Here is a 25678-nt window from a genome sequence, read left to right as displayed (position 1 = left end):
ACCCGTCCGTCCGTCTCATCCCATCCCGTCCCTCTATAAACCACCAACAAAGGCAACAACAACAGAGCACGCCGTTTCGCCTCTCTCGACACACCACCGCAGAGCCCAGCCCAACCCCACCCCACCCTCCCCGTCTCAAAACCCTAATCCCAACGCCGCCGCGGCGACCCCCGATCAGCCGACGACGAGCGACCCCACCTTCCCGGCCTCTCCGTACGCACGTCGCGCGCAGATCGGCGGCCGTCTCCCGGGCCCGTGGCCGCCGCGGGGCTAGATTTAGATTCCGATTTCGGGGGCCCCTAGCCGCCGCCGGATTTCCTCGCGTCTCCGGGCAAGGTAAGAGAGACTATGGTGGGCGGAGGCAGGAGGGGAGGGGCCGCGGACGAGGCCAAGCTCAACACCGGCAACGTGTTCGCGGCGCTCGAGACCCTCAAGAAGAAGAAGAAGGGCGACAAGGCCAAGGGGGGCTCATCCAAGGGAGGGAAGCAGGGGGACGAGCCCACGCCGCAGCAGCAGAAGGAGCTCTTCTGGGCGCCCGCGCCGCTCAACACCAAGTCGTGGGCCGACGTGGAGGACGACGACGACGACGACTACTTCGCCACCACCGCGCCGCCGGCGCCCATCTGGGGGAACGACCACGCCAACGCCAAGACGGCCAAGGAGGAGGAGGAGGACGAGGTCGATGCCGTCCACGCCGCCCTGCCGGAGGTCTATTCTCTCTCCCTGTTACGCACGCACCTGTTTGTTTGTTTGTTTCTGCTGTTCATGATCTGCTTATTTTGCTTGAGATGACCACGGTTTTTGTTGTGCAGCGTATGCCTGCCGATTGATTAGTTTAGGTATGGGGCTAGTGTTGATATGCACATGTTTGGTTGAGTGAGGCAGGGGAGCATCTCTAGTCTATGGGTGTATTGATGCCTGCTAGGTTAATTGTGAACGCTAGCCCCCATCGGCGAGCATTGTTTGCCCAGTGGACAATTGGGCTTTGTGTTATTTTATGGTTATCATTTGAAGCAACGAATCCGAATCGGAAGCGGCTTAGCTGTATTCCGAATGGCCGTGTACTTGTTGGGTTGAGTGAGCCAGGGGATAAGGCTGCTGGATTATTGATAACGGTATCTTGATTGTTGTGTAACGTATGTTCAGTGATTGCGATTATTGATAACGGCATCCCCATCGCTGTGTAACGTATGTTCAGTGGGCAAGGAGTTTCAAGTTAGGTTTTGTTAGGGAAGTGGTGCATCGCGACAAGAATTTGTTAGCTGTATGCACACTGTCGAGTTGTTGGATTGAGTGAGGGAGGCCAGGGAGTATCCTGTAGGCGTGGCACACTAATACCTGCCAGATTAATTTTGTGGACGGCATCCCCTGTTATTTCTGAACGGATGTTCAGTGCGGCAAATGGGTTATAAGTGAGTGTATTTACTTCTGCCTGTTGGTGTATTTACGGCCTGTGAGTTTCTATTTGTGTTGATGTGATATTCCTTTTTTGTCAGTGTATTCTTTGTTAATTTATTATTGCACATGGCAAGTGTGGGCATGGTATGCATTAACGTTGTAGCATTTCCTTTACTTATCACTCATTGATGTGGTGTTCTATCCACGTTGCACACTATGTATGACAAATTTGTGACTAGCGTGTAGAGGCACATAATGCACACACAAAATGCAATGAAAGACCACCTATTTGGTACGATGCCATCAGTATCTCCCTCATTTATTCTTTATTGACAATGTCACACAGTTCTTCTCAATTCTTGTGAACGTACTCCCCAGGCAGGATAGTTAACGCGTTAGCTACAACACAATATGCCATTTAGTCACACAGCACCCAGTATCCATGATTAAGCACCCCAAACACAATGGAAACATATGTTAAAAAATTGATTGATAGTAACTTGGTCCAAAATTCTGTTCAGCTTGTCTAGGCTAGTCATAAGGAACCGCCTCTACTTGCTAGATTCCTACCAGAATTTATCTTTGTTTGAACTTTGTTGGCCAGAGGTTTGCTGATGTTGAATGTGGCAACAGTTGTATCTATGCACCTTGGTGATAGTATTCTTAGATTCATTTGCTTCTACACACTGCAGGAAATTGAGAGTGAGGATGAAGAGCATGATGATGAGGCTGAGGATGGTGCTGAGGATGAACCTGAGCATGAAGTGGAAGCTGCTGATCCTGAGGTGAAGAAAGCTGCAGCAGCACCTAAAGAGACAGAAAGGCAGCTGTCCAAAAAGGAGTTGAAAAAGAAGGAACTGGCTGAACTTGATGCTGTGTTGGCTGAGTTGGGAATTTCTGAAAACGCAAGCGATGCTGCACAAGATGGAAACAACAATGGTGATGCTCCTTTTAAGCGATTCCCCCCTTTCTATATTTCCCTATGTAGCACCGTGGAGGACTAGTAAAGCTGAGTACCTATATGTTGTTTCGTCGCTTTTATAAACCTTGTTCTTACCTGATAAATATTGTTGCAGCTGAGAAGAAAGGTGCGAATCAAGCTGGTGATGGAGATAGAAAGGAAGACGCACCTGCCCCTTCAGAGAGCAAGAATGCCAAGAAGAAGAAGAACAAGAAGGACAAGAGCGCAAAGGAGGCAGCAAAGGAAGCTGAAGTGTCGGAGGAGGCTGCCAGTGCAGAACCCGAGGAAGACACGTCCGCTGTGGATGTCAAGGAGCGCCTAAAGAAGATGGCCTCGATGAAGAAGAAGAAGTCGGGCAAGGAGACGGACACAGCTGCAAAGATTGCCGCAGCAGAGGCGGCAGCCAGGACCGCGAGGCTGGCGGCGGCAAAGAAAAAGGAGAAGAACCATTACAACCAGCAGCCCGTGCGGTAAAAACGGGGCGGGCCGCCCAAGTTTTGAGATGCTCTGAGTTTCGATAATGATGATCCCCTTGTTCGTTTTGGACCCGTGGCAATAAACTTTTTCCCCGTCCCGCCCCCACCCCCAGAGTTGTGTATTTATGATGACCATGGAGCGCCTTTCTGATATTCGGTTTCGGAATTCTGGAAGGCCTTCGTGGTCACCAGAACGGTCGTTGTAATTGTGCTTTGAATTGTGTTGATCCGGTTGAACTTATGATAGACAACAACATGGCCAACAGGGCCTCTTGGGTACTTTCTCTGTGTCTGGATGGTGCTTCATGGTTTTCTCGGATTTTCAGTGCCTTCTTTGGTAGTGTTATATCTTTGTTGTTATGTTTATATATATATGCCTCCTAAAAATTATTCATTCCATATGCTGCTGGTAGGCCATTTGTGTACGAAAAGAGAAGTGAAAGATATGCCTCCTGAAAATTATTCATTCCATATGCTACTGGTAGGCCATTTCTGTACGAAAAAGAGGAGTGAAAGAATAAGCTTGTCTCGTCTTTCGCTTTCATCGCAAAGGAGACAAGAAGGGGCGAAGGAAGGGAAGACAAATCATCTGCGGCAAATCCAAAAAGAAGCGAGCACGGCAAGTAGGCAACGACCCCCAGCGAGAGGCAAGCATCTCTCTCTCTCTCTCGCCTCGCCCACTGCCGGTGGCTACTCCACCCACCCATCCAATCTCTCTTTCTCCCGCCGCACGCAAATGGTCACCTAGGCCGCCAGCCCGGCGCAATGTCGCACTGCCTCCGCGTCTCGCCCTTCCTCGCGCCGCCGCCGCTCCTCCCCTGCCGCCGGCCCCGCCGCGCGCGCTGCCGCCGCCACGCCCCGAGGCCCGTCCTAACCCTCGCGCGCCTCGACCCGCCCCCTCTGCTCCGCCTCAGGGTCTCCGACTCGAGCGACTGCCTTCCGAGCCACGGCCACGACCACCGCCCGCCGCCGCCGCTGCGGGCCCTGATCGCCCCCCTGGCCTCCGTATGGCGGGAGGGCCTCTTCCTCGTGCGCTGCTCCGCCTTCGCCGCCGCGCTCTCCGTCGCCGCCGCGCTCGCCTGGTACGCGCAGCACCGCGCGCGGGCCTTCGTGGAGGCGCGCCTCCTCCCGGCCGCCTGCGCCGCGCTCGGGGACCACCTCCAGCGGGAGGTCCGCGTCGGCGGCGCGCGCAGCGTCTCGCCGCTCGGGATCACGCTCCACACCTGCTCCGTCGGCCCGCGCGCAGACGAGTTCTCCTGCGCCGAGGTGCCCGTCATGAAGATCAGGGTCAGGCCCTTCGCCAGCCTCAGGCGGGGCCGGGTTGTCGTCGACGCCCTGCTCTCCGACCCCACCGCGCTCGTCGCGCAGAAGAAGGATTTCTCCTGGCTGGGCATCCCCGCGCCGTCCGAGGAGGGGAGGCCCAAGAGGAACTCGTTGGAGGAGGGCATTGACTACCGTACCAAGACAAGGAGGCTCGCCAGGGAGAAGGCCGGGGGGCAGTGGGACGAGGAGAGGGACGGGGCCGCCAGGGAATCTGCTCAAAGGGGATACATAGTTCCCAGTGGCCAATCCACTTCACGTTCGGCTGACGAGATGCTGGGGGATGATGGACCTGTCGGAAATGGGAAATCCGGCAGCCCGCCCCTCTGCGCCGATGAAATGCACAGGAACGACCGACACATGGATCCAGGCATTATTGACTCTAGCTCAAAGCATGCGGATTTGGAGATATCGTTCGGTGTGAAATCGCGTATCCCGGGCATCAACTTGTGGTCTAGGATGATCCCGAACCCTACCAAGCGAAGATACAGGAGAAAAGGTCACAGCAAGATGGTATCGGGCATCGACAATTCCTCTCAGGAAAGGATCCTCCGGCGTAGCGCACAGGCTGCTGTGGCATATTTTGAAAACATGGATAGTGGTAATCTTGATAACTCATCCCCTGGGAATAATTCACCTAACGGAGGAGGTCATGCGAATGCTGGTTCTGGCAAAGCCACTTCAAATGATGTATCAATTGTCAGCTCTGATACGGCACCAGAGAATTCTGGTGAATTGCCATCGAATAGTAGTCGTTGTCTGGACTATCCAGGTGAAGGCAAATCTGCAAGTGCAATGCCAATCATCAATGCACATGATATCTATGCGGAGCATTCTCATAATCAACAACCTAGCCAGCATAGTTTGCATCACTCCAGTAACAAAATGTTGGTATGCAACCATTTGGAAGATGTGCAGCATGGCGAGGGCAACTTGTACCAAGGCCACATGTTGGAGGAATTTGAGAGTCTTTCTGAAGATAATATTGGTCAGTCATTTTGGCCTTTCCAGGCAAAGGACTCCCGTGTTAATTTTAATGCACCATATGCTTCTCTGGGTGTTGAAATTCAAAAGTTGAAGTCGCGATTTGCTATCGGTCTTGAAGACGCCCCTGCTGGACTCGTACAAGGGGTTGACCAGATAAATCCTGGTGGGGCTCAGCATATGCTTCCTATCACACTGGATTCTGTTTATTTCAGTGGAGGGAATTTGATGCTTCTAGGATACGGGGATCAGGAACCAAGGTTTGACCTCATCATTTGCCATTTCTATTGCAAGTATATGCTCCTCTGTCCTTTCTTGTGCATTTTCAAAATATATTAGTGTATCACTGTTGGAACTTATATTGAGTTGTTTTTGTGATCATCTGTCTCTTCCCATGAATTTACTGCATTCCCCAACAATTAATTTTCTGTGAACAATAAATATTCTCATAACAGGTGTTCGGATTTATATTGTTAATTCTTATTATCAGGAGTTATATTGTCAAGTAAATTACTGTAATGAGGGCACACTATATTTCAACTTATCTTACTTGTATTATTCAGTTAATTATTATAGGCTCTTCTAAAAGGGGGTTGGGGTGCAACTGCGGCATTCTAAATGAACATCAACTAAGTTTGTAGTCGTTGCCTTACTATTGTAGGGAAATGAAACAGGCTAATGGACACGTCAAGTTCAAAAACTCCTATAATCGTGTACATGTGCATGTCACTGGGAACTGCATGGAGTGGAGACAAGATCAAACTTCTCAAGGAGGGGGTTATCTTTCTACAGATGTCTTTGTTGACATAGCTGAGCAAACATGGCATGCTAATCTGAATGTAGTCAATGCTTTTGCCCCGGTAATGCACCTACTTTTATTATTATGTATACAAGATGCTACACTTCTTAGTTCTTGTGTTGAAAGACAATTTTCATGTGCAGTTGTTTGAGCGTATCCTAGAAATACCAGTTGTCTGGCACAAAGGAAGAGCAACTGGTGAGGTGCTTTTCTAAACTTAATCTTTTACATGTTCTATTTCACTATTAATATCAGCCACTTGTGCATAAAATTTAGACAATACCTGGACATGACTTCCGCATGAATAACTGAACTTGCCACAAGGTTCATGCTACATTTAGAGTTCTAGACATACATGCCTCATGAACTGCTTTTTTTTTTCATGCTTGAAGATACTAAATGCGTACAGCAATATTTCTCTTTTTTCCTTCTCCAGGTGCATATCTGTATGTCGAAAGGTGATAGTTTTCCGAGCATTCATGGCCAGCTTGATGTGAAAGGCCTAGGTTTTCAGATATTAGATGCTCCCTCATCATTTTCGGTATATTTATGCCTTACCTCATTAGTTTTTCCAACTCTGCATGTTTGTAACAAGTAGGGTCTAATGAGGATTCCGTTTTCATAGGCACGGGACAGATTAACATGGCTTTAATGCCTTCTTGTTGATTTGCCATTAACCTGAGCTACCAATATTCTCGTAGATCATTGACCCCTTACTTTACCAATAACTAGAGTGTTGTGTTGCGGGTGAAAAACGAGTGCCTAGTTACTTCTTTAAAAGTAAACACAATTGCTCGCTGGTGAATATTGTTGAAATGACTAGAATCAGGGGTATAGCTAAAAATTCATGAGGATTTCCAGGAATAATAGATGAATCATCAGGTGGGCCAGTTTCATTATTGTTGAATTTCCTGGAAACAACTCCTGTACTATGTGGGTTTGCCTAGCATTTTCTAAAACGTGAAAATTTTATCGACCAAAATTCTGGATTTTGATGTGCAACAATTGGCCATACTTCATTATAAGCAACATTTTATACTTACGGTTTCCAGTATTGACAAATGATATCCATGGTGTTAAGCTTCGGCGAAGTTAGAGTCGTTTGCTCAGAGTGTAGGGATGGTGATGACGCCTGTAGGGGAGGAGTGATGACGATGACGCCTGCGTGCTATCTCGCCAATGCCCTCCTTGGAGCGGTGTGTGGGGTTTCTTTGTGTGCCGCTCAGCGGTTGTGATGGTTTTTTCCCGGTTCTCCATGATTAACTGGGCAATCTGGTTTTCGCTTGGTTTTCCCTAATTAACCGAGCAACTCTTTTCTTCTTAATGAATGCAGGATAACTGCCATTTCGAAAAAAAGTCCGAACCCATGGAAAGGGCTAGGCAATCCACATATACCATGTTAAGCTTCATGCACTAGCCAACACAACCAAAAGTCTGAACTGATGGAAAGCCAGAAAGGGCTAGGCATACACTTCAACACATGTATGCTGGATGTACAAGTTTCTGGCATAATGTATTAGTTAAGGGAGAAAGAGACTGAAGAATGAGGTGTTGGAGAAGCGACATTGTCATATTAGCGGCTGCTATATAGCGTGTTCTCAGGGCGCCTCAGGGTGGGTGCTGTTGATCTGCAGTGTAGTAAGAAAAAGATCAGTCATTAGAATTTCAAATTAAGCATCTAGTTCAGACGCTGACATTTGGCTCTGATGTGAAAACTAGGCCACATGTGCTGAGATGTCTTCCGAATTTCCGTACTTTGATATGCAAACAGTAACTACTTTCCAAATATTACTGCTGCACACATTCCAAGTGATTATAGTTTTTAATGGAAGCCTGAACATATTCAGGAAATACTGGCAACTCTGTCATTCCGTGGTCAAAGAGTATTTCTGCATAATGCAAGTGGTTGGTTTGGTGATGTTCCAGTTGAAACTTCCGGCGATTTTGGTTTAAATCCTGAGGATGGAGAGTTCCATCTAATGTGCCAGGTACCTTTAAGTTGCTAATTACATTGTATATACATGTAGTCCCCTAAACAGCAACTCATACATTTACTTGATATCATTTTTTTTCAGATTCCATCTGTTGAAGTTAACGCGCTTATGAAGTCGGTGAAAATGAAGCCTCTGATGTTTCCGGTTCGACATACTTTATTTGACTTATTTGGAAATATTAGATTCCTGCATGCAGCGAAGTTTAGAAACAATAGACTGCATACTGTTTTGTACTGCCAATTCAATGTGATGATCCATCTGAACTCATATCTGGAGTTAGCTATGCTGAAACCACATATATGGCACAACACAACACAAAAAATAAGTTTGACTTTAATATAAAATGAACTGCACAACCCGACTTATTTATGTAGGTGTATGATAGATGGTTTATTCCACTCATTTTGAATTGCCCGACAATGACACTCGTGATTTATCTTAACATACCAGTTATCATGGTTCTTAGCTTTAAAAATCAACTTGCTTGATGAAGCAAAATGACCACTCTCGTGTGGATAGTGATAATCCCGTTTGTCAGACCAGCTTAATATTACCATTTCTTCAAATCAACCTTTTCTTTTTTCTGTAGCTATTTTCTGCAGTACATATAAAATATTAAAATATGATCAACGCATCGCAGTTCAGCAACCGCAAACTGTGCCTGAAATACCATCTAAACGGTTCTGTCTCATTTCTTTCTTAATAATAGCTTAGGATGATGTATGTGTTCAGAAAAATCTTTTGGCTAAATTTTCATGTTCATCCTTTAAGACTTAACCGCTGATACACTTCTTATCTTATTTAGGTGGCTGGTGCTGTTACTGCTGTATTTAATTGTCAAGGACCTCTTGATGCTCCTGTTTTTGTTGGAAGTGGGATTGTCTCAAGGAAGTCCCTTTCAGTATCTGGTATGCCTCCATCTGCAGCTTCTGAAGCTGTGATCCAAAACAAGGAGGCTGGTGCAGTTGCCGCGTTTGATCATATTCCCTTCTCTCATGTATCTGCGAATTTCACTTTCAACCTTGACAACTGTGTGAGTACAAATAGAGTCACTATTTTTTTTTCCATTATTGAAGTTTGTGAAATTTGGACAACTAATTTCGCTTTGTTATCACTGGCTGCAGGTTGCAGACTTATATGGTATTAGAGCATGCCTTTTGGATGGTGGAGAAATTCGAGGGGCTGGTAATGCATGGATTTGCCCAGAGGTATTGTGATTATTGATTATTTGAGTACACTTCCAGCCAGTCATCTTTTCATGTTTGCGCTAATTGTCAGCAGACCTTTTTCTACATCTATAGTCATCCAAGCATTTGTTCTCTCTGTATTATTGTCAAGAATAAGATGGAAGATCTCAGATCACAATGATATTTGAAAACGTAGAGTATCCATCAGGACTTCGTAAATTGAAAATACATATGGAAACGAACTATGCAAATGCATTCATGAAGAACCTTCCAAACTCTTAGGTCCATTATTCACAACTTTGGCTTCGCCGTAGACATGATAATTACATCCTAGCTAAGACATTTGGTTGTTTATTTCTCTGGGCTTACAATGAATGTCTACAATGGAGCCCCTGGAACATTGGAAATAACAACTACTCCCTTCGTCCCCAAAAAAGTGTCCTTTGTACTAAATCAGTGACACTTATTTTGGGACGGAGGGTGTATAACTTATCAGTCTGTACTTGACGGGGGGATAACCCCAGGGTAGGCTCATCGAGCCTATTCCTTTGCACCCAAGTATAAAGGGAATATTCAGCTTCCTCCAAACGGCCAACTCCTCCTGATCGGCTAGGAAGCGCCTGCCGGCTAGGGGCGAGACGGCCATTCCACCCGCCGGCTAGGGACGGGACGACAACTTCAAGGCCGGCTAGCGAGGCCGCTAGCCGGCTAGAGAGCTCTTGTCACATCCAATCCTAGGCTGTGACGGGACTCTATGATTAAAGGTGAAGACGCGTCAGCACGGGTACAAGGTTGAGGCGCACGGCAGATACAGTATCAGCGGCCATTGCCGCTGACCTACGTCGACTCCGATTCATTAACCCAGCACAGTACCAGCCTGCCAGCACCCACTCCATTACCAAGCCCGGCGTGGTAACAGTGGAGACGGCCGCGACCCATGAAGAATCTCGCAAGACGACGCTGGACGTACCACACGTGTCCTGCGTGTGCCTCACGCGAGAGCCCCATTGGCTTGCCGGCGGGTCCCATAGCCAGATGGGACTTCACAGCCGGCGGGCCCATCCAACGACAAGACTAGACTACGACGGGCCCCCTGACCAGCCGGCGAGGCTGCCAGGCGGGTCCCTCTTATGTACTTTTATCCATATTGTAGGTCGGTGGGTTCGTCTATAAAACCCCCCGATCCCCCTCCATGCAGAGGGTCAGCCAACTATGCACACACACTCACCCACTCATACAGGAGAGGTAGACGCGAGCCGGCTGCTCCTTCTTCCTCCTCCATCGAATAGCTCAAGGAGCACATTGTAATCTCTCTGGTTCATCAACCATTCCGGCAGGACTAGGGGTATTATCTCCCACGGAGAGCCCCGAACCTGGGTACATCGTGCGTCTATCTCGCTTGTACCAATCCCGTTTCCGGAGCCCGCCGGTGTCCTTCGGTCCCACCACTCTCGATTAGCCTACCCGTGAATACTGTCGTGAGTAAACGACGACAGTTGGCGCCCATCGTGGGGCCGTCCGCGGCACCGGTCGGAGTTACGCTCCGGGCGGGACCCTTCGCCAACACCACCGGATGCCTCGCGTCCGGATCGATCAGCATGCCCGTGGAGCCTGCCCTTGCGGAGGTTTTCACGATGCTGACCGATGATCCAGGCCGTCTCACGGACTCTGATGAGGAGTTCGCCAGCGGGCAGCTGCCCAGCGATGTCTCCGGTAGCCTCGCCGGCTGGTCAGGGGGCCCGTCGTGAGTATAACTTCGCTTACGGCTTCACTCCGGCTGCTGATGGCCCCAGTCGGCGCGGCGAAGTCCGCGGCCGCGGCCGGGTCATCGCTGAAATCTTAGGTGGCAAGCAGCCCATCTATGATACTCCCGTGGCCAACATGCAGGCCGCCCAGGCGGCCATGGCAGAGATGTCTGGTTTGGAGGGCGAGGAGCGCGCCCTTCAAAAGAAGCGTGTCAGGGATCTCCTTGACGCTGCCAGCGAGCAGCAGGCTCATTTCGACCCCAGTCACGCGCAGTCGATGTCTCCGGTAGCCGACCCCGAGGCTCACCGCAACCTCAGCGGCCGTCATCACACCCAAGGCTCCTCCATGCATCGCACTTCAGGCCGAAAGGGCGAGGGCAACCAAGACCGGCGTTCCCAACGCAAGAGCGAGCCGGTTTCCAGCCGGGGCCGCAAGGAGGCTGGCGACGAGGGTGATTCGGTGCACGAGGTTCCCCCGCCGAGGCATCGGGAGAAGGCCAAGGCGACCGAGTCCCAGGGCACCCTTGGGATCTCGGCCCGGATCGGCCCTCGCGTCCCTCACATCGACAACGACGCTCGCAAGCGCATCAACCTTCTGGCGCAGTCGGCCCTACCGGAGGAGGAGGGTCCCATCGGCCCGGCGTGCTTCGGCCTCCGGATCCGAGGGGAGCCGTTCCCTAAAAGCTTAACTCTCCCTCGTGACACCCCCAAGTACAGCGGCACCACCAAGCTGGAAGACTGGCTGATCGACTACACCACTTCAGTCGGCATAACCTGGGGTAACACGCGCGTAGCGGTCCGCTACGTGCCTCTCATGCTGACCGGCTCGGCCAGGACATGGCTCAATAGCCTGCCAGCCGGCAGCGTCAACTCTTGGGTTGATTTCGAGGAGGTATTCGTCCGTAACTTCACTAGCACCTACAAACGCCCTGGCCGGCCTCGCGAGCTGGCCATGTGCGTCCAGAAGCCCGACGAACCCCTTCGCGACTACGTCACTCGCTGGACAGAGCTGCGCAACTCCTGCGAAGGAGTTCACGAGGTACAAGCAATTCAGTACTTCATTGACGGCTGTCGAGACGGCACCCTACTCAAGCACAAGCTCATGTGCTCCGAGCCCACCTCTTTGGCGGTGCTCATGGCCAAGGTGGACAAGTACGCCACGGCCGACTCCGTCATGCAGGTCAAGATCACCGCCTAGGACAAGCTTGTCCCCATGCCGTCCACTCCCAAGCCGGCTGGCGACAACCGAGGCGACCAGAACAACAAGCGCAAGGCGGATCAACTTGATTCGTGCTCTGCAAGCAAGCAGGTGGCCAACGTGGAGGAAGAAGCGTCGGCTGCTCAGGCCGGTTCTCAGCTGCAGCGGACCGACAAGAATACCTGGCAGCCCAAGCTCACCTTCGAGCAAATGCTTGATGCGTCGTGCAAGATGCACACCGGGGCGAAGCCGGCACCCATACACTCCGACAGTGCAGCTTCGCACAGCGACTGTCTCGAGGTGAGGGTCTGCCGGCTCCCCCAGCGGCAGCTGCAGCGCCTCGCGCTCCGGCTCCACCACCGCCGCCTCCTAACGACGGCCGTCTCCACGACCAGTACCCCAAACAAGATGGGGCCTATGTCGTCTTCACCAGCGAAGGCGGCGACAAGCACAGCCAGCGACAGCGCCGACGTGAGGTAAACGCCACGGTCCCCTCGGTTCCCCAATTCATGCATTGGTCTAAAAAGCCAATCACATGGAGCCGAGCCGACCATCCCGCGGTGATGCCAAACCCTGGCTCATACGCGCTCGTCCTCGACCCCACCTTCTCCTCCAAGAGGCTCACCTGCCGGTTCTCCCGGTTGTTGGTCGACGGGTGGCAGCAGCATTAACATCCTCTACCGCGACACCCTGCTCAAGCTTGGCCTGAAAGAGAAGGACCTCCAGCCGACCAACACTGTCTTCCATGGCACTGTGCTGGGACAGTCATGCTCGCCGATTGACAAAATCCAGCTGGATGTCCTCTTTAGCGACAAGGCGCACTTCCGCCGCGAACCAATTTGGTTCGAGGTGGTGGACCTCAACAACCCCTACCACGCGCTGCTGGGCAGGCCGGCTTTGGCCAAATTCATGGCCATCCCCCACTACGCCTATCTCAAGATGAAGATGATGGGTCCCAAGGGCATCATCAGCATTGCTGGCGACTACAAGAAGTCGTTCGAGTGTGCACGCGTCAGCAGCCGTTTGGCCGACGCCCTGGTGATCGCTGAGGAGAAGAGGCAGATCGACCGTCTCGTGGCTCAGGCTACCGAGCAGTCGGCGATCCCTACTCCACCGTCCCAGTCGGCCGGCGAAGGCTCATTCGAGCCGGCCAAGGAAACCAAGAAGGTGCCGCTCGACCCTGCGAACCCCAGGCAGTGCATCACCATTGGCGCTAACCTCAGCGCCAAATAGGAAGGCGAGCTCATCGACTTCCTCCGTGAGAATTGGGACATCTTCGCATGGTCCCCAAAGGACATGCCGGGAGTTCTGAGGAAGTATGCTGAGCACAAGCTTCATGTGCGTCCGGATGCCAAGCTGGTGAAACAAGTGCGAAGGCTGCCAACGCTTCAGGACGCAGAGCCACCTGTCGGCTTCAGCCCTCAAAACCATCCCCTTGTCATGGCCGTTTGCCGTCTGGGGGCTGGATATGGTGGGGCCATTCAAGACCGCTCGAGGCGGCATGACGCATCTTCTGGTCGCTGTTGATGAATTCACCAAGTGGATTGAGGCCAGGCCCATCAAGAAGCTTGACGGTCCCACGGCCGTCAGGTTCATCAAGGACATTGCTGCCCGCTACGGCGCCCCCCATAACATCATCACCGACAACGGCACCAACTTTGCCAAGAGTGCATTGGCGCTCTTCTGTGCCAAAGAAGGCATCCGGCTTGACTTGGCGTTGGTGGCGCACCCGCAATCCAACGGTCAGGTGGAAAGGGAAAATGGCCTGATCCTAGCCGGCATCAAGCCAAGACTGGTGGCGCCACTAGTCAGGTCAGCCGGTTGCTGAATCGAAGAGCTGCCGACTGTGCCGTGGAGCCTCCACACCACGCCGAACCGGTCAACCGGCTTCACACCATTCTTCCTGGTATATGGGTGTTGAGTTCGACTCTCCTCGGGTCACCCTGTACACGGAGACGGAAGCGAAGGAGGCAAGAGAAGACGACGTCGATCTGCTCGAAGAGGCACGTGAGCTGGCCTTGAGCCGGACGGCCATATATCAACAGAAGCCGAGGCACTACCACAGCAAGAAGATCAGGCATCTTTCCTTCTGGGAGGGGGACTTGGTGCTTAGAAGAATCCAGCGAACAACCGGCCAGCACAAGCTCTCCCCCCCATGGGAAGGACCTTTCATCGTCAGCAGGGCATTGCATAACAATGCATACTATCTAATAGACGCCCAGAAGCCAAGGAAGCGCAAGAGAGATGACTCCGGCCAGGAAACGGAGCGTCCATGGAACGCGGCTTTGCTTCGCCCGTTCTATTGCTAAAAAGCAAGAAAAAAAGCATGTACGTATGTATCTTCTTCCCTTTTCGGGTTTTTTAATGAATGCAATGGGTGTTTCAAGCTGGTGCTTGAGGCACACCTCTTTCAGATTCATGACAAGAGTTGTTCAATCGACTGTGAGTTCCCCTGTCTGGCTCCACGGGCTCGGGGGCTCGCTAGCCAGCCCGAACAACTTCCTTAGTCATAGACGGACGTATAGTGTACGCCAGGTTGAGCCCTTACCGCCTCGCACAAGCCATAGTCCAGCTCCCGGCTGTCCGCCTAACGAGACCGTGGTAAGGAAGGCCGACTACATCAAAAGTTCGACTACGAAAGAGGTTGCCGGCTCGGGACGGTTTGATCGCTTCCGATCTTACTTTCAAGCCGGCCTCTGCTGGTTCGCTTTGAGTCCAAGTGTCTCGGCGGCTTCGAAAAATCTAGGTCCAATGTTTTCAAAGGCAGAAGCCCCGTCCCAGTCACAGACCGGCTCCCGGCTGTCGGGCTGGCGGGGCGGATGCTAGAGAAAGCAACGTAGCTGGATAAACAGGAGCCAAAAGGGAAACGAAAGACAAAAAGCGAGTCGGCAAGCACAACACTTACAAGTATAATGCAGAATAGATAGCATATATCACATTCAGACCATTCAAAGGCCCACGGCCGGAGTTCATTACAATAAAAACACCCCTAGTGGGTGGAACTGTTGGACTGACAGCAAAATGCAGAGAAAAAGTGGAAAAAGGAGAGCTAGTGGGTGGCGGCTCCGTCTGTGGCCCCAGCAGCGACACTTGAGGTGGTGGCTCCGGCATCGCCGGCTCCGCCTGAGGTAGAAGCACCGTCTCCGCCTCGGGCGCCTCCGGCACTGTCCCTCATGGCCGAGTCCGCGTAGGCCTCACCGCGGAGTCGGCGGCTTCTTCCTCAAAGGCCGTCTCGGCAGAGCTGCCTTCGGCGTCGTAGGGATGCAGATGGAACAGATCCTCAGGGACCACGTTGCCGTCTGCGTCACGCTCCAAGCCGAGCTCGTCTCAGGCGGCGAAGGTGGCGATGCCACTGGCTCTCACCTGTAGCTCGTCCTCCAGGGCTACCGGTTCCTCCTCTGAGCCGGCGCGCTGCGCCGCGAGCTTGCCCAAGTCCAGGTTCCGATACCAGGACTTGGCCAGGCAGAGCGCCATGTACGCTCCAGCACGCGCGGCCGATGCGCGCCAGGCGTCTAGGCGAGAGCTGCCGGCTTCAAGCCAGCGGGATAGCCGACTCATGGACGTCGGCTCCACCGCATTAGGCCACAGGGCCTTTACCATCCCCAACCCCGCGCTCTGGAGCCTCTCCAGGGAGCGCGCCAGCTCGTACATGCGGGCCTTGGCGCTAGTGGCCATTTCCTCCACGGACCAGCCGGCGTTGGCGTCCACCTCTTCGCCAGCGGCGCGATGCTCTTCACGGCTGGTCTCCATGACCGCTTCTGTCGCCTCTCGTGTCCCGGGAAGAGCCCTGGGGGATGGGGGTGTGGTATGAAGGATAAGGAGGGGGAAACGCCATCAAGAATGAAGACAAAATCAAAACGAAAAAGACTCACGGTTGAAGTGGATGTCGGTTTCGTGTGCCTCCTCCAAAGCCTCGTGGTCTCGTGCGACCTCTCTTGAGCCAGGCGGGTGAGCTCGCCCTGGAGGGCCTGGGCCGCCTCGGTCTCCTTCGCCAGCTGAGCCTGCACCTTGGTCAAGGCGGCGTCCTTCTCCTCTAGGGCGGCGTCCTTCTGCTTCGCCTCCTCAAGATGAACCTTCTCCAATCGCTCCAGGTCGGCGATATGGGAGGGATCCTTCTCTTGCAGGGCGGCGCGCAGCTGCTCCAGCTTCGTTTGATGGGCCGTCTCACGGTCCTTCTTCTCCGCCTGGAGAAGATCCAGCTGCAGGCGGAGCTGCTTGTCCTCTTCGCGCAAGGCATCACGCTCCGAGACGACAGCGTCCAGCCGGCTCTGAAGGTCGCTGGTTCGGCCCTCGCCCCCTGGATCTGGGTTAGCAGCGCGTTGTACGCCTGCACCTTGGCGTCATGGAGTTCCTACGACCAACACAAACAAAGCAAAGAATGAGATTTGACCTGGCTAACTCTCTGCCGGCCCGATTCTCGGGGGCTACACCAAGTGGGTGCGCTGGCGCGCCCCCACCAAAAAAGAATCAGCAAGCAAGGCGATAACGAGATTCGGCCCGGCTAACTCTTAGCTGGCCCGATTCTCGGGGGCTACACCCAGTGGGTGCGCTGGCGCGCCCCCACTGACTCAAAAACAAGGAGAAAACGCCAAACCAAATCAACTGAAAGACGCGGGCTTGAAGACTTACTGCGGTTCGTCCTTCGAGGCGCTCCAGGTCACATTTGGCCACCAGGGCCGCCTGCGCCACCTTCTCGCGGCTACGGGAGAATTCTGCCACCAGCACCGGGATGCCGCTGAGAGCGGCGCCTGGAGGTAGGGCTGCGCGTTCGGCGTTGGCTACGCGCCAAGTCTTCATTGGCCGGCTCCCGGAGATGAGGCCGGCTCCGGACGCGGACGAGCCACGGCCGACTACGACAATGGTGCCGTCTCCGGGCGGTGTGCTTGTGGCCGGCTCCTTCGACGCCTCGGCCGACACGGTCTCCGTGGCAGGAGGCGGATCCGCCGCTTCCGACACCTCCATCGTTATCTCCGGCGCGCCGTCTACCCCAGCATCAGGAGCGTCGGGGATCACGTCGAGGTCCACAAATGTGGAGGACGCCGGCTCGGCGGTCTTGGCTGTCCTGGCCGCCTCGGTGCGGTTCTGGGCCGGCTCGCTGGCCGGAGTCTCCACACGTGTCCGTGGGGCGGGGTCGTGCTTCGTCTTTGACCGCCTCTCCTTGGTAGTCGGCTTCTCGACCGGTTGGATTGTGTTTGACCCTCGGCCGCCTTCCGAGCCGCCTCCTCCCACGGGCGATTCTCTTCCTCAAGCAGAGCCTTCCTGGCGGCGTCGGCGGCGGCCCAGGGGGCTCGCTCGGCGGCGGAAGCAGTATCTTCCTCCGCCGTCTCGACATCCCTGCCGGTTGCAAACCGGTAAGGGAAGGTCCTTCATACCAAAAAACCAAAAAAGGGGGATAGGTGTTCCCTCACCCGGCGACGACGGGCACCGTCCTCCTGCCGGTGGTGGCCCGCTGCTTCTTCGTGCCACCGCCTTGGCCTCCAGCCGGAGGTCCTGTTGTGGCACGCTTGGGAGCCGGTTTGGCAGTGGCAACCTTCTTGCCCTTCTGCTGGGCCGCTTCGCCCTGCGCCGCTGTCTCACCGGCGGCTCGACGAGTTCGTGTCAGGGGAGGGCTGGAGACCTCCTCCAGGTCCTCTTGATCCTCTTCGTCAGCTGCGTCACGCAAGGGAGGTGGTGTTTCGTCATCATCTGTCCAATCAAGAAGAGCGGACTTACGATGCTCACCAGGCGGCTCGGTGCCCTCCGACTCCGTCGTCCCTTCCACGTCCGCAGAGGCGGAGATCTGCGGCTCCACCACCCCCTCATCCTCTATCTCAGTCGGGTCCGACGCCTCCACGTGTTAGACCTTTCAGCCTGAGCATTGATAGTTGTGGATGACACTAGGAGAGTTGGGACAATTTTCGTTGGTTTATTTCTCACACAATGCCATGCCAACCTGAGGGGTCGGGGATACATATTTATAGGCTGCTAGCCAGCCAAGCATATGCTAAGATGCTAGTCTAAGATGCTATCCTAACTGCCAGTCCTTGGTGGTCAAGGATTCTATCCTAACAGCCACAAGGACCATGTGCTGCAGCCCTACAAAGGACCATGTGCTGCAGCCCCACAAAGACCCTAGTACAGAGACTTATCCATCATTCTCCCCCTAAGTCTTGTACGTCGTCTTGTGGGAGAGTCGAATCATCCCGATCCTGGAACAAAGTTCAAGGAACTTGATCCTCCCAAGAGGCTTGGTGAGCAGATCTCAGAGCTGGTCCGTGGTGTTGATGTAGCTCGCCTCGATGCCCCCTTCATCCAAACAGCTTCGGATGAAGTGGTACCTCAGTCGAATGTGTTGCTCCTTTCGTGGAAAACAAGGTTCTTTGCTAGGGCCAGGGCGGACTTGCTGTCCACCAGGAGCTGCACCGTTCTGGTGTCTCGGACGCGGAGATCACCATGCAGTCGAGCGAGCCAGAGCGCCTGAGTGCAGGCGGTGGATGCCGCTATGTACTCGGCCTTGCAACTGGACAGGGCCACCACCTGCTGCTTGACCGACTGCCAGCTCACGAGGCACTTGCCGAGGAAGAAGAGGATCCCGCTTGTGCTCTTGCTGGTGTCAATGTCGCCGGCGTGGTCGCTGTCGCTGTACCCGACGAAGTGTGCCGCCCCCGGGCACCTAGGGTAGTGGAGGCCGTGGTCGAGGGTCCCTGCCACGTAGCGGACTATCCTCTTCACTGCCTGCTGGTGCTCCGACGTCGGTCGCTCCATGAACCGACTGACATAGCCGACGAAGAATGCCAAGTCCGGCCGCGGGTGGGCGAGGTAGTGAAGGCTCCCCACAAGGCGCCGGTACTGCATAGCGTCAACTTCCTTCGTCGTGCTGTCGCGGCTCAGCTTCAGCCTCTCCTCCATTGGAGTGAGAGCTTGGTGGTAGTCGGTGAGCCCAACTAGCTCAACGATGCGCTTGGCGTAGGCGGACTGTCGAAGCGCGATCCCGGAGTGATCCTGGTGCACCTCGATCCCTAGATAAAAGGAGAGGAGCCCCAGATCACTCATCTGGAAGGTGGCCTTCATTGCCTCCTTGAAAGCCACCACCTCTGCATCCTTGATGCCGGTGATCACCAAGTCGTCAACATAGACGCCCACCAGCAGGGCATTTCCTTCACTGCCCCGTCGGTAGACGGTCGCCTCATGCGGGCTTTGCTCGAAGCCCATCTTCTTTAGCGTGGAGTCCAGCTTGGCGTTCCATGCTCTAGGTGCCTGCCGTAGGCCATAGAGAGCCTTACGTAGGCGGAGTACCTTGCCCTCCTGGTCGGGGATCGCAAATCCCGGCGGCTGATGTACGTAGACTTCCTCCTTCAAGTCGCCGTTGAGGAATGCCGACTTGACATCCATGTGATGGACACGCCAGCCCTCCTGGGCAGCTAGCGCAAGGAGAAGTCGCACGGACTCCATCCGTGCCACGGGAGTGAAAGCGTCGTCGAAGTCGACTCCTTCCTGCTGCAAGAAGCCTCGGGCCACCAAGCGAGCCTTGTGCTTGATGATGGCGCCGGCTCCATCCCTCTTCAGCTTGAACACCCACTTAAGGGTGATTGCCCGGTGACCACGAGGGAGGTCAGCGAGCTCCCAGGTGTGGTTCTTCTCGACCGCATCCAGCTCCAACTGCATCGCGGCGCGCCATGCCGCGTCTCTCTCGGCCTCTGCAAAGGACCGAGGTTCGCCGTCCTCACACGCGAGTTGTAGCTGCGCCTCCAGGTCGCGGGGCACCAGTCCCGGCACCGGCTGGTCACCGAGTAAATTATCCATCGTACGATACCGCAACGGTTCGCCGCCATGATACGCGTCGATGCGCTCCTCGTCGTGAGTGAGCGGGGAAGCAAACTTCATCGGGCTGTGCTCTGCGTGAGCTGGTGCTGATGAAGACGAGCCCGGAGTGGTGACTACTGGGGCTGGAGTATGCGGCGTTGCCGGTTGTGGTGCCATCGGCGTAGCAGGCACCAGAGTCGATGGAGTTTTGGGGGCTGAGGTAGACGTGCTCGGCGAAGAGGAGCTGCTTGCTCCCCCGGCTTCCTTGGAGTGGACGTACTCGACAATGAAGTCGTCATACGTCGGCGTCGAGCCGTCGTCCACCGCCTTGTCCCATTTCCACCCTCGCCCTTCGTTGAACACGACGTCTCGCGTCGTGCGCACACGCTGTGTCTTTGGGTCGAGGATGCGGTAGGCCTTTGAGCCTTCCGCGTAGCCGATGAAAACTCCCGGAGTGCTCCTGTCGTCGAGCTTGCCAATGTGGCCGAGCTCCTTGGCGAACGCAAGGCAGCCAAAGACCCGCAAGTGGGAGACCGCCGGCTTCCGCCCATGCCAGGCCTCGTACGGCGTCCTGCCGTTGAGTGCCTTAGTAGGCGAGCGGTTGAGGAGGTAGACGGCCGTCAGCACCGCCTCTTCCCAGAAAACAGCCGGCATCCCTCTCTGCTTGAGGAGAGCCCGAGCCATCCCCACAACCGTCTGGTTGCGTCGCTCGACGACGCCGTTCTGTTGTGGGTTGTACGGCACGGAGTAGTGGTGCTGGATACCCTCATCAGCGCAGTACGACGCGAATTCAGCCGCTGTGAATTCGCCGCCGTTGTCGGTGCGCAACACGCGCAGTTTGCGGCCGCTCTCCGCCTCCGCAGCAACCTGCGCGCGCCTGATAGCGTCTGTCGCCTCTCCCTTGGTGCCTAGGACTATCGCCCACATGTAGCGAGAGAGGTCGTCGACGAGCAACAGGAAGTAGCGTCGACCTCCTGGTGTGGCTGGCGTCACCGGGCCGCATAGGTCCCCGTGCACGACTCCAACTTCTCCTTGGCCCGGAAAACCGCCTGCTGGGGAAAGGGGAGTCGCCTCTGCTTCGTCAGCACGCAGATGTCGTAGAACTGCTCCACATGGTCAAGGCACGGCAGGCCTCACACCATCTCCTTGGCACTCAGACGCTTCAGGGCCTCGAAATGAAGGTGCCCAAAGCGCTCATGCCATTGCCACGCCTCGTCGTCCTGACGGACAGCGAGACAGACCGGTTGTGCCACCTGCACATCAAGGACGTAGAGTTGATTTTCACCTCTGGGTACCTTGGCGAGAAAGCGACGCTGGCGATCCCAGATGCGTAGGACCCCATGCTCAATCAGCATGCGTGAGCCGTTCTCATCCAGTTGTCCCAAGCTGATGATGGAGTTCCTTAGCGCGGGGATGTAGTAGACACCGCTGAGCAGCCGGTGCTCTCCCGTCTTGGTGGTGAAGATGACGGAGCCGACACCCTTAATTTCCACAGCAGAGGCATCCCCAAACTTGACGGAGCCTCGCGCGTCGGAGTCGAGCTCAACGAAGAATTCCCTTCGACCGGTCATGTGGTGGGTGGCGCCGGTATCGAGGCACCACCCCGCCGTCTTGTCCTTCCCGGAGCCATCGCCGAGAAGAGCGTGTGCTTTTGGCTCGTCAAGGTGGAGGAGAGCCTTTGCGACTGGTGTCGCTGAAGGTAGCTCGATGCTTGCATGCGCCATGAACAGAGCCGTCTCCTCCTTCTCCGCCTGCGCGACGTGAGCCTGGCCTTGTTGTGGTTGTCGACACTCATTGGCCTAGTGGCCAAGCCGGCCACAGTTGTGGCAACTGTTGTCCTGTGCCGGCTTGGGCTTGCCAGCGGCGCCGTCCTTGGCGCCTCCACGGGCGTCACCTTCGGCACGTCCTTGTGCCTTGCCCGGGGGGCCTCTTCGCGCCTTGCGCTGCTTGCCGCGCTTGCGGCCGCCCTTCGTGGAAGAAGGCTCCCCCTTCTTCCTGTCACCAAGGCTGGCATCCCACTGCTCCTGAGTTAGGAGCAGCTTCCCGCCGGTGGTGATGAGCCTCGAGGAAGGTTGTGGCTCGTGACCTTGAGGCGACCTATCGCCTCCTCGGTCGTCATCGTGGAGAGGTCCAGGAAAGACTCGATCGAGCGAGCCATCTGCTTGTACTTCTCGGCAATGCACCGGAAAAGCTTCTCGACAGCTCTCTCCCCGGTGTAGGTGGCATCGCCGAACTTCACCATCTTCTGCAGCAAAGTGTTGAGACGGAGAGCAAAGTCATCAACGTCCTCACCTGACTTGAAGGCCAGGCTCTCCCACTCCTTACGAAGTGCCTGCAGTGTGGACTTGCGAGCACGGTCGCTGCCGATGCGTGCCGCGGCGATGGCGTCCAAGCCTCCTTGGCAGTCCGCTTGTTGGAAAGTGAGAACTGCATCTCGGGCGGGACTGCGGCGATGAGGGCGTCCAGCGCCCGTCGATCCTCTTGGTGGTCGACGTTGCTGTCCTGGACTGCCTCCCACAGGCGCCGCACCTGGAGCCTGATCTTCATGATCGCGGCCCACTTGACGTAGTTGGTTTTAGTGAGGGTAGGCCACCCAACACTGGGACCAACATCCCTGACCACAGTCCGGACCTCGTAGAGGCCGCGGTCCTGGTCGTTGCCGTCGCCGTGCGCACCTACACCTGGAGCGCGGGCGTGCTCGGCTGCCCACTGCGCCGTCCGCTCTTGCGCCACTTTGGCGCGGTCTGCGTCGGCGCCGTCGTCCGCAGGCGCGGAGCCGTTGGAGCTGCCGGAGCCGCCACGGAATGCCTTGGCATCCGCCGTAGCCTCCGCTGCTGCCTCCGCTGCTGCTGCTGCTGCTTCTACCTCCGCCCTGGCTGCTTCTACCTCCGCTCTGGCTGCTGCCAGCTCCGCTGCAGCTAGCCTCGACACCCTTGCTGCCGCAGCAGCGTCTGCTACAGCCGCTCGCTCATGCTCCTCTGCCACGACGCGCTCGGCCTCCTGCCGGCGCCGTATGCTCGAGGTAGCCGTGTGCTGAGAGCGACCTGCAGACATGGCTCGCTGCAGGGGGCTGTTGCGTGAAGAGGAAGCTGTTTCTGACGAGCTGCTGCTCGACAATCCGGAGGGAGGGAGGTAACCAGGGGCAGTCGGAGCAGCTGCTGCTACCGGCTTGGGCTGCTCAGCTCCTGGTGAGAGAGGTGAGCAGGAAATGCTCAGGGTACAAGATAACGAGGCTCTGATACCACTTGTTAGACCTTTCAGCCTGAGCATTGATAGTTGTGGATGACACCAGGAGAGTTGGGACAATTTTCGTTGGTTTATTTCTCACACAATGTGGTATCTCCTAGTGTCATCCACAACTATCAATGCTCAGGCTGAAAGGTCTAACACCACGTCGGCAGCCGGCTGCCGATAGCCCTGCAAGCGCTCGAACAACTGGAGAATGGAGCCGGCGTCCGGCGTCAGAAAAAGGGAAGAATACTCAAGGAGATAAGAAAAAGACTCTGGGAGGGGTTCACATTCTTCACATAGAAGAACCCCTTCTGCCATTTCTTTATAGAATCCTGCAGCGGCAGCTGCGGGAAGCCGGGCGTCGTTCGGTGGTGCACCAGCGCGGCGCCGCAGGGGGTCATCTGCTTGGTGCCGACTTGTCCGCCGACGCGGATTTGTCCGTCGCCATTGACTGCTGCTTGAAGGAGAAAAGCTTGCGCCATAGGTCCAGGCGGGGTTCAATCCCTATGAACCCCTCGCACAGGACGAAGAAGGTGGCAAGCTGGAGGACGGCATTGGGTGCCAAGTGATGCGGCTGCAGACCGAAGGAAGTCAGAAAGCGTGAGAAGTTGCTCGCCGGAAGCCCAAAGCCGCGGTAGAAGTGTTCCTCGAACACCACCACCTCGCCTTTTTCAGGGGTCGGGGCTGCTTCGACGCCGGGCACCCGAGCCGCCACGAGGTTCGCTGAAGGAAGCACGTGGCGGTGGCGAAGCGCCTCGAAGTGCTCGGCGCTGACTTCGCTGCCCACCCACGCACCTCGGAACTGCCCCTTCTTGGGGGCGCTGCTAGACATGGCGGGGTGGCGGCGAGGAATGAGACGGAGTCCCGACGGTGAACGGCGGCGATGACACGAACAACGGCGAAGGCGAGCAACGCTCTCTTCTTTCTCTGGCTCAGGGAAGGAAGGGGCGTTTGTGCGAGGCGAGAAGGGGGCGAATGGTCTCCTCGACACCCCCGCACACCATTTAAACCCTCCAAAAGATCGTGGGGGGGGGGGATCCGGTGCGCACGATCCCCACCTCCTTCGATTAATGCGGGAGCATCTACGCTCCTCAGAACCCAACCGCCGTGGGGCGTTCCACAAAAGATCCGCGTGCGCGTGGGCTGAGGAGGCATAGTGGCGGGACCCAGGGCGCAGGCCCCATCCCGTCACCCGCGCAGTTAATCATGATGCCGGGCCTAGCTCGTGACGCGGCGGTGTTGCCTATGTCGAAGCCGAGGCGTCCGTTGGAAGCCAGCCGGCTTCCGACTCGGCGTCTCCCGCAACAAGCGACCCTTGAAGATCGTCAGCAAGGAATTCAAGCCGGCGAGGCCCTCCACCTCGAGGCGGCGGACCTCCCCTGCTTCGGGGACTACTGACGGGGGGATAACCCCAGGGTAGGCTCATCGAGCCTATTCCTTTGCACCCAAGTATAAAGGGAATGTTCGGCTTCCTCCAAATGACCAACTCCTCCTGACCGGCTAGGAAGCGCCTGTCGGCTAGGGGCGAGACGAGCATTCCACCTGGCCGGCTAGGAAGCACCTGTCGGCTAGGGACGAGACGACAACTTCAAGGCCGGCTAGCGAGGCCGCTAGCCGTCTAGAGAGCTCTTGTCACATCCAATCCTAGGCTGTGACGGGACTCTATGATTAAAGGTGAAGACGCGTCAGCACGGGTACAAGGTTGAGGCGCACGGCAGATACAGTGTCAGCGGCCATTGCCGTTGACCTACGCTGACTCCGATCCGTCAACCCAGCATAGTACCAGCCCGCCAACACCCACTCCATTACCAAGCCCGGCGTGGTAAGAGTGGAGACGGCCGTACCGGCGACCCATGACGAATCTCGCAAGACGACGCTGGACGTACCACACGTGTCCTGCGTGAGCCTCACGCGAGAGCCCCATTGGCTGGCCGGCGGGTCCCATAGCCAGATGGGACTTCGCAGCCGGCGGGCCCCTCCAACGACAAGAGTAGACTACGGCGGGCCCCATAGCCAGATGGGACTTCGCAGCCGGCGAGCCCCTCCAACGACAAGACTAGACTACGGCGGGGCCCTTGACCAGCCGGCGAGGCTGCCAGGCGGGTCCCTCTTATGTACTTTTATCCATATTGTAGGTCGGTGGGTTCTTCTATAAACCCCCTTCTATAAACCCCCCGATCCCCCTCCATGCAGAGGGTCGGCCAACTACGCACACACACTCACCCACTCATATCGGAGAGGTAGACGCGAGCCGGCTGCTCCTTCCTCCTCCGTCGAACAGCTCAAGGAGCACATTGTAATCTCTCTGGTTCATCAACCATTCCGGCAGGACTAGGGGTATTATCTCACACGGAGAGCCCCTAACTTGGGTACATCGTGCGTCTATCTCGCTTGTACAAATCCCGTTTCCGGAGCCCGCCGGTGTCCTTCGGTTCCCACCACTCTCGATTAGCCTACCCATGGCTACTGTCGTGAGTAAACGACGACAGTACTCTACCGAAATAAATGGAATACTAGCAGCGTATTCCTAAGAGCTTACACACAAATTTGCTGTACCAGCTGTACAAATCCAATAGATATTCTGCTGTTCTTATCATGCAAAA

General features: G+C 55.4%; 2 protein-coding genes across 2 annotated transcripts in view; both read left to right on the top strand.

Moving 5' to 3' along the window:
- The first annotated feature begins 68 nt into the window (after positions 1-68).
- Positions 69-3114, top strand: LOC123442984 (nuclear ubiquitous casein and cyclin-dependent kinase substrate 1-like). The gene is made up of 3 exons (XM_045119190.1): positions 69-708; positions 2091-2337; positions 2475-3114. Exons 1-3 carry the CDS (start codon positions 349-351, stop codon positions 2831-2833), a joined length of 966 nt encoding a protein of 321 aa, XP_044975125.1. The 5' UTR covers positions 69-348; the 3' UTR covers positions 2834-3114.
- Positions 3115-3424: 310 nt separating this feature from the next.
- Positions 3425-25678, top strand: part of LOC123442983 (protein SUBSTANDARD STARCH GRAIN 4, chloroplastic) — a 33591-nt gene continuing 11337 nt past the window's right edge. Inside the window, exons 1-8 of the mRNA XM_045119189.1 lie at positions 3425-5399; positions 5801-5999; positions 6082-6141; positions 6375-6479; positions 7786-7926; positions 8014-8076; positions 8738-8965; positions 9057-9140. Of these exons, the coding sequence (XP_044975124.1) occupies positions 3601-5399; positions 5801-5999; positions 6082-6141; positions 6375-6479; positions 7786-7926; positions 8014-8076; positions 8738-8965; positions 9057-9140 (2679 nt within the window). The 5' untranslated portion in view covers positions 3425-3600. The remainder of the gene's footprint in view (positions 5400-5800; positions 6000-6081; positions 6142-6374; positions 6480-7785; positions 7927-8013; positions 8077-8737; positions 8966-9056; positions 9141-25678) is intronic.

Source organism: Hordeum vulgare, chromosome 3H (genome assembly GCF_904849725.1).
Source record: "Hordeum vulgare subsp. vulgare chromosome 3H, MorexV3_pseudomolecules_assembly, whole genome shotgun sequence".
Classification (NCBI taxonomy): domain Eukaryota; kingdom Viridiplantae; phylum Streptophyta; class Magnoliopsida; order Poales; family Poaceae; genus Hordeum; species Hordeum vulgare.
Note: the sequence above shows the minus strand (reverse complement) of the source record. Positions and strands in the feature narration are given on the sequence as shown.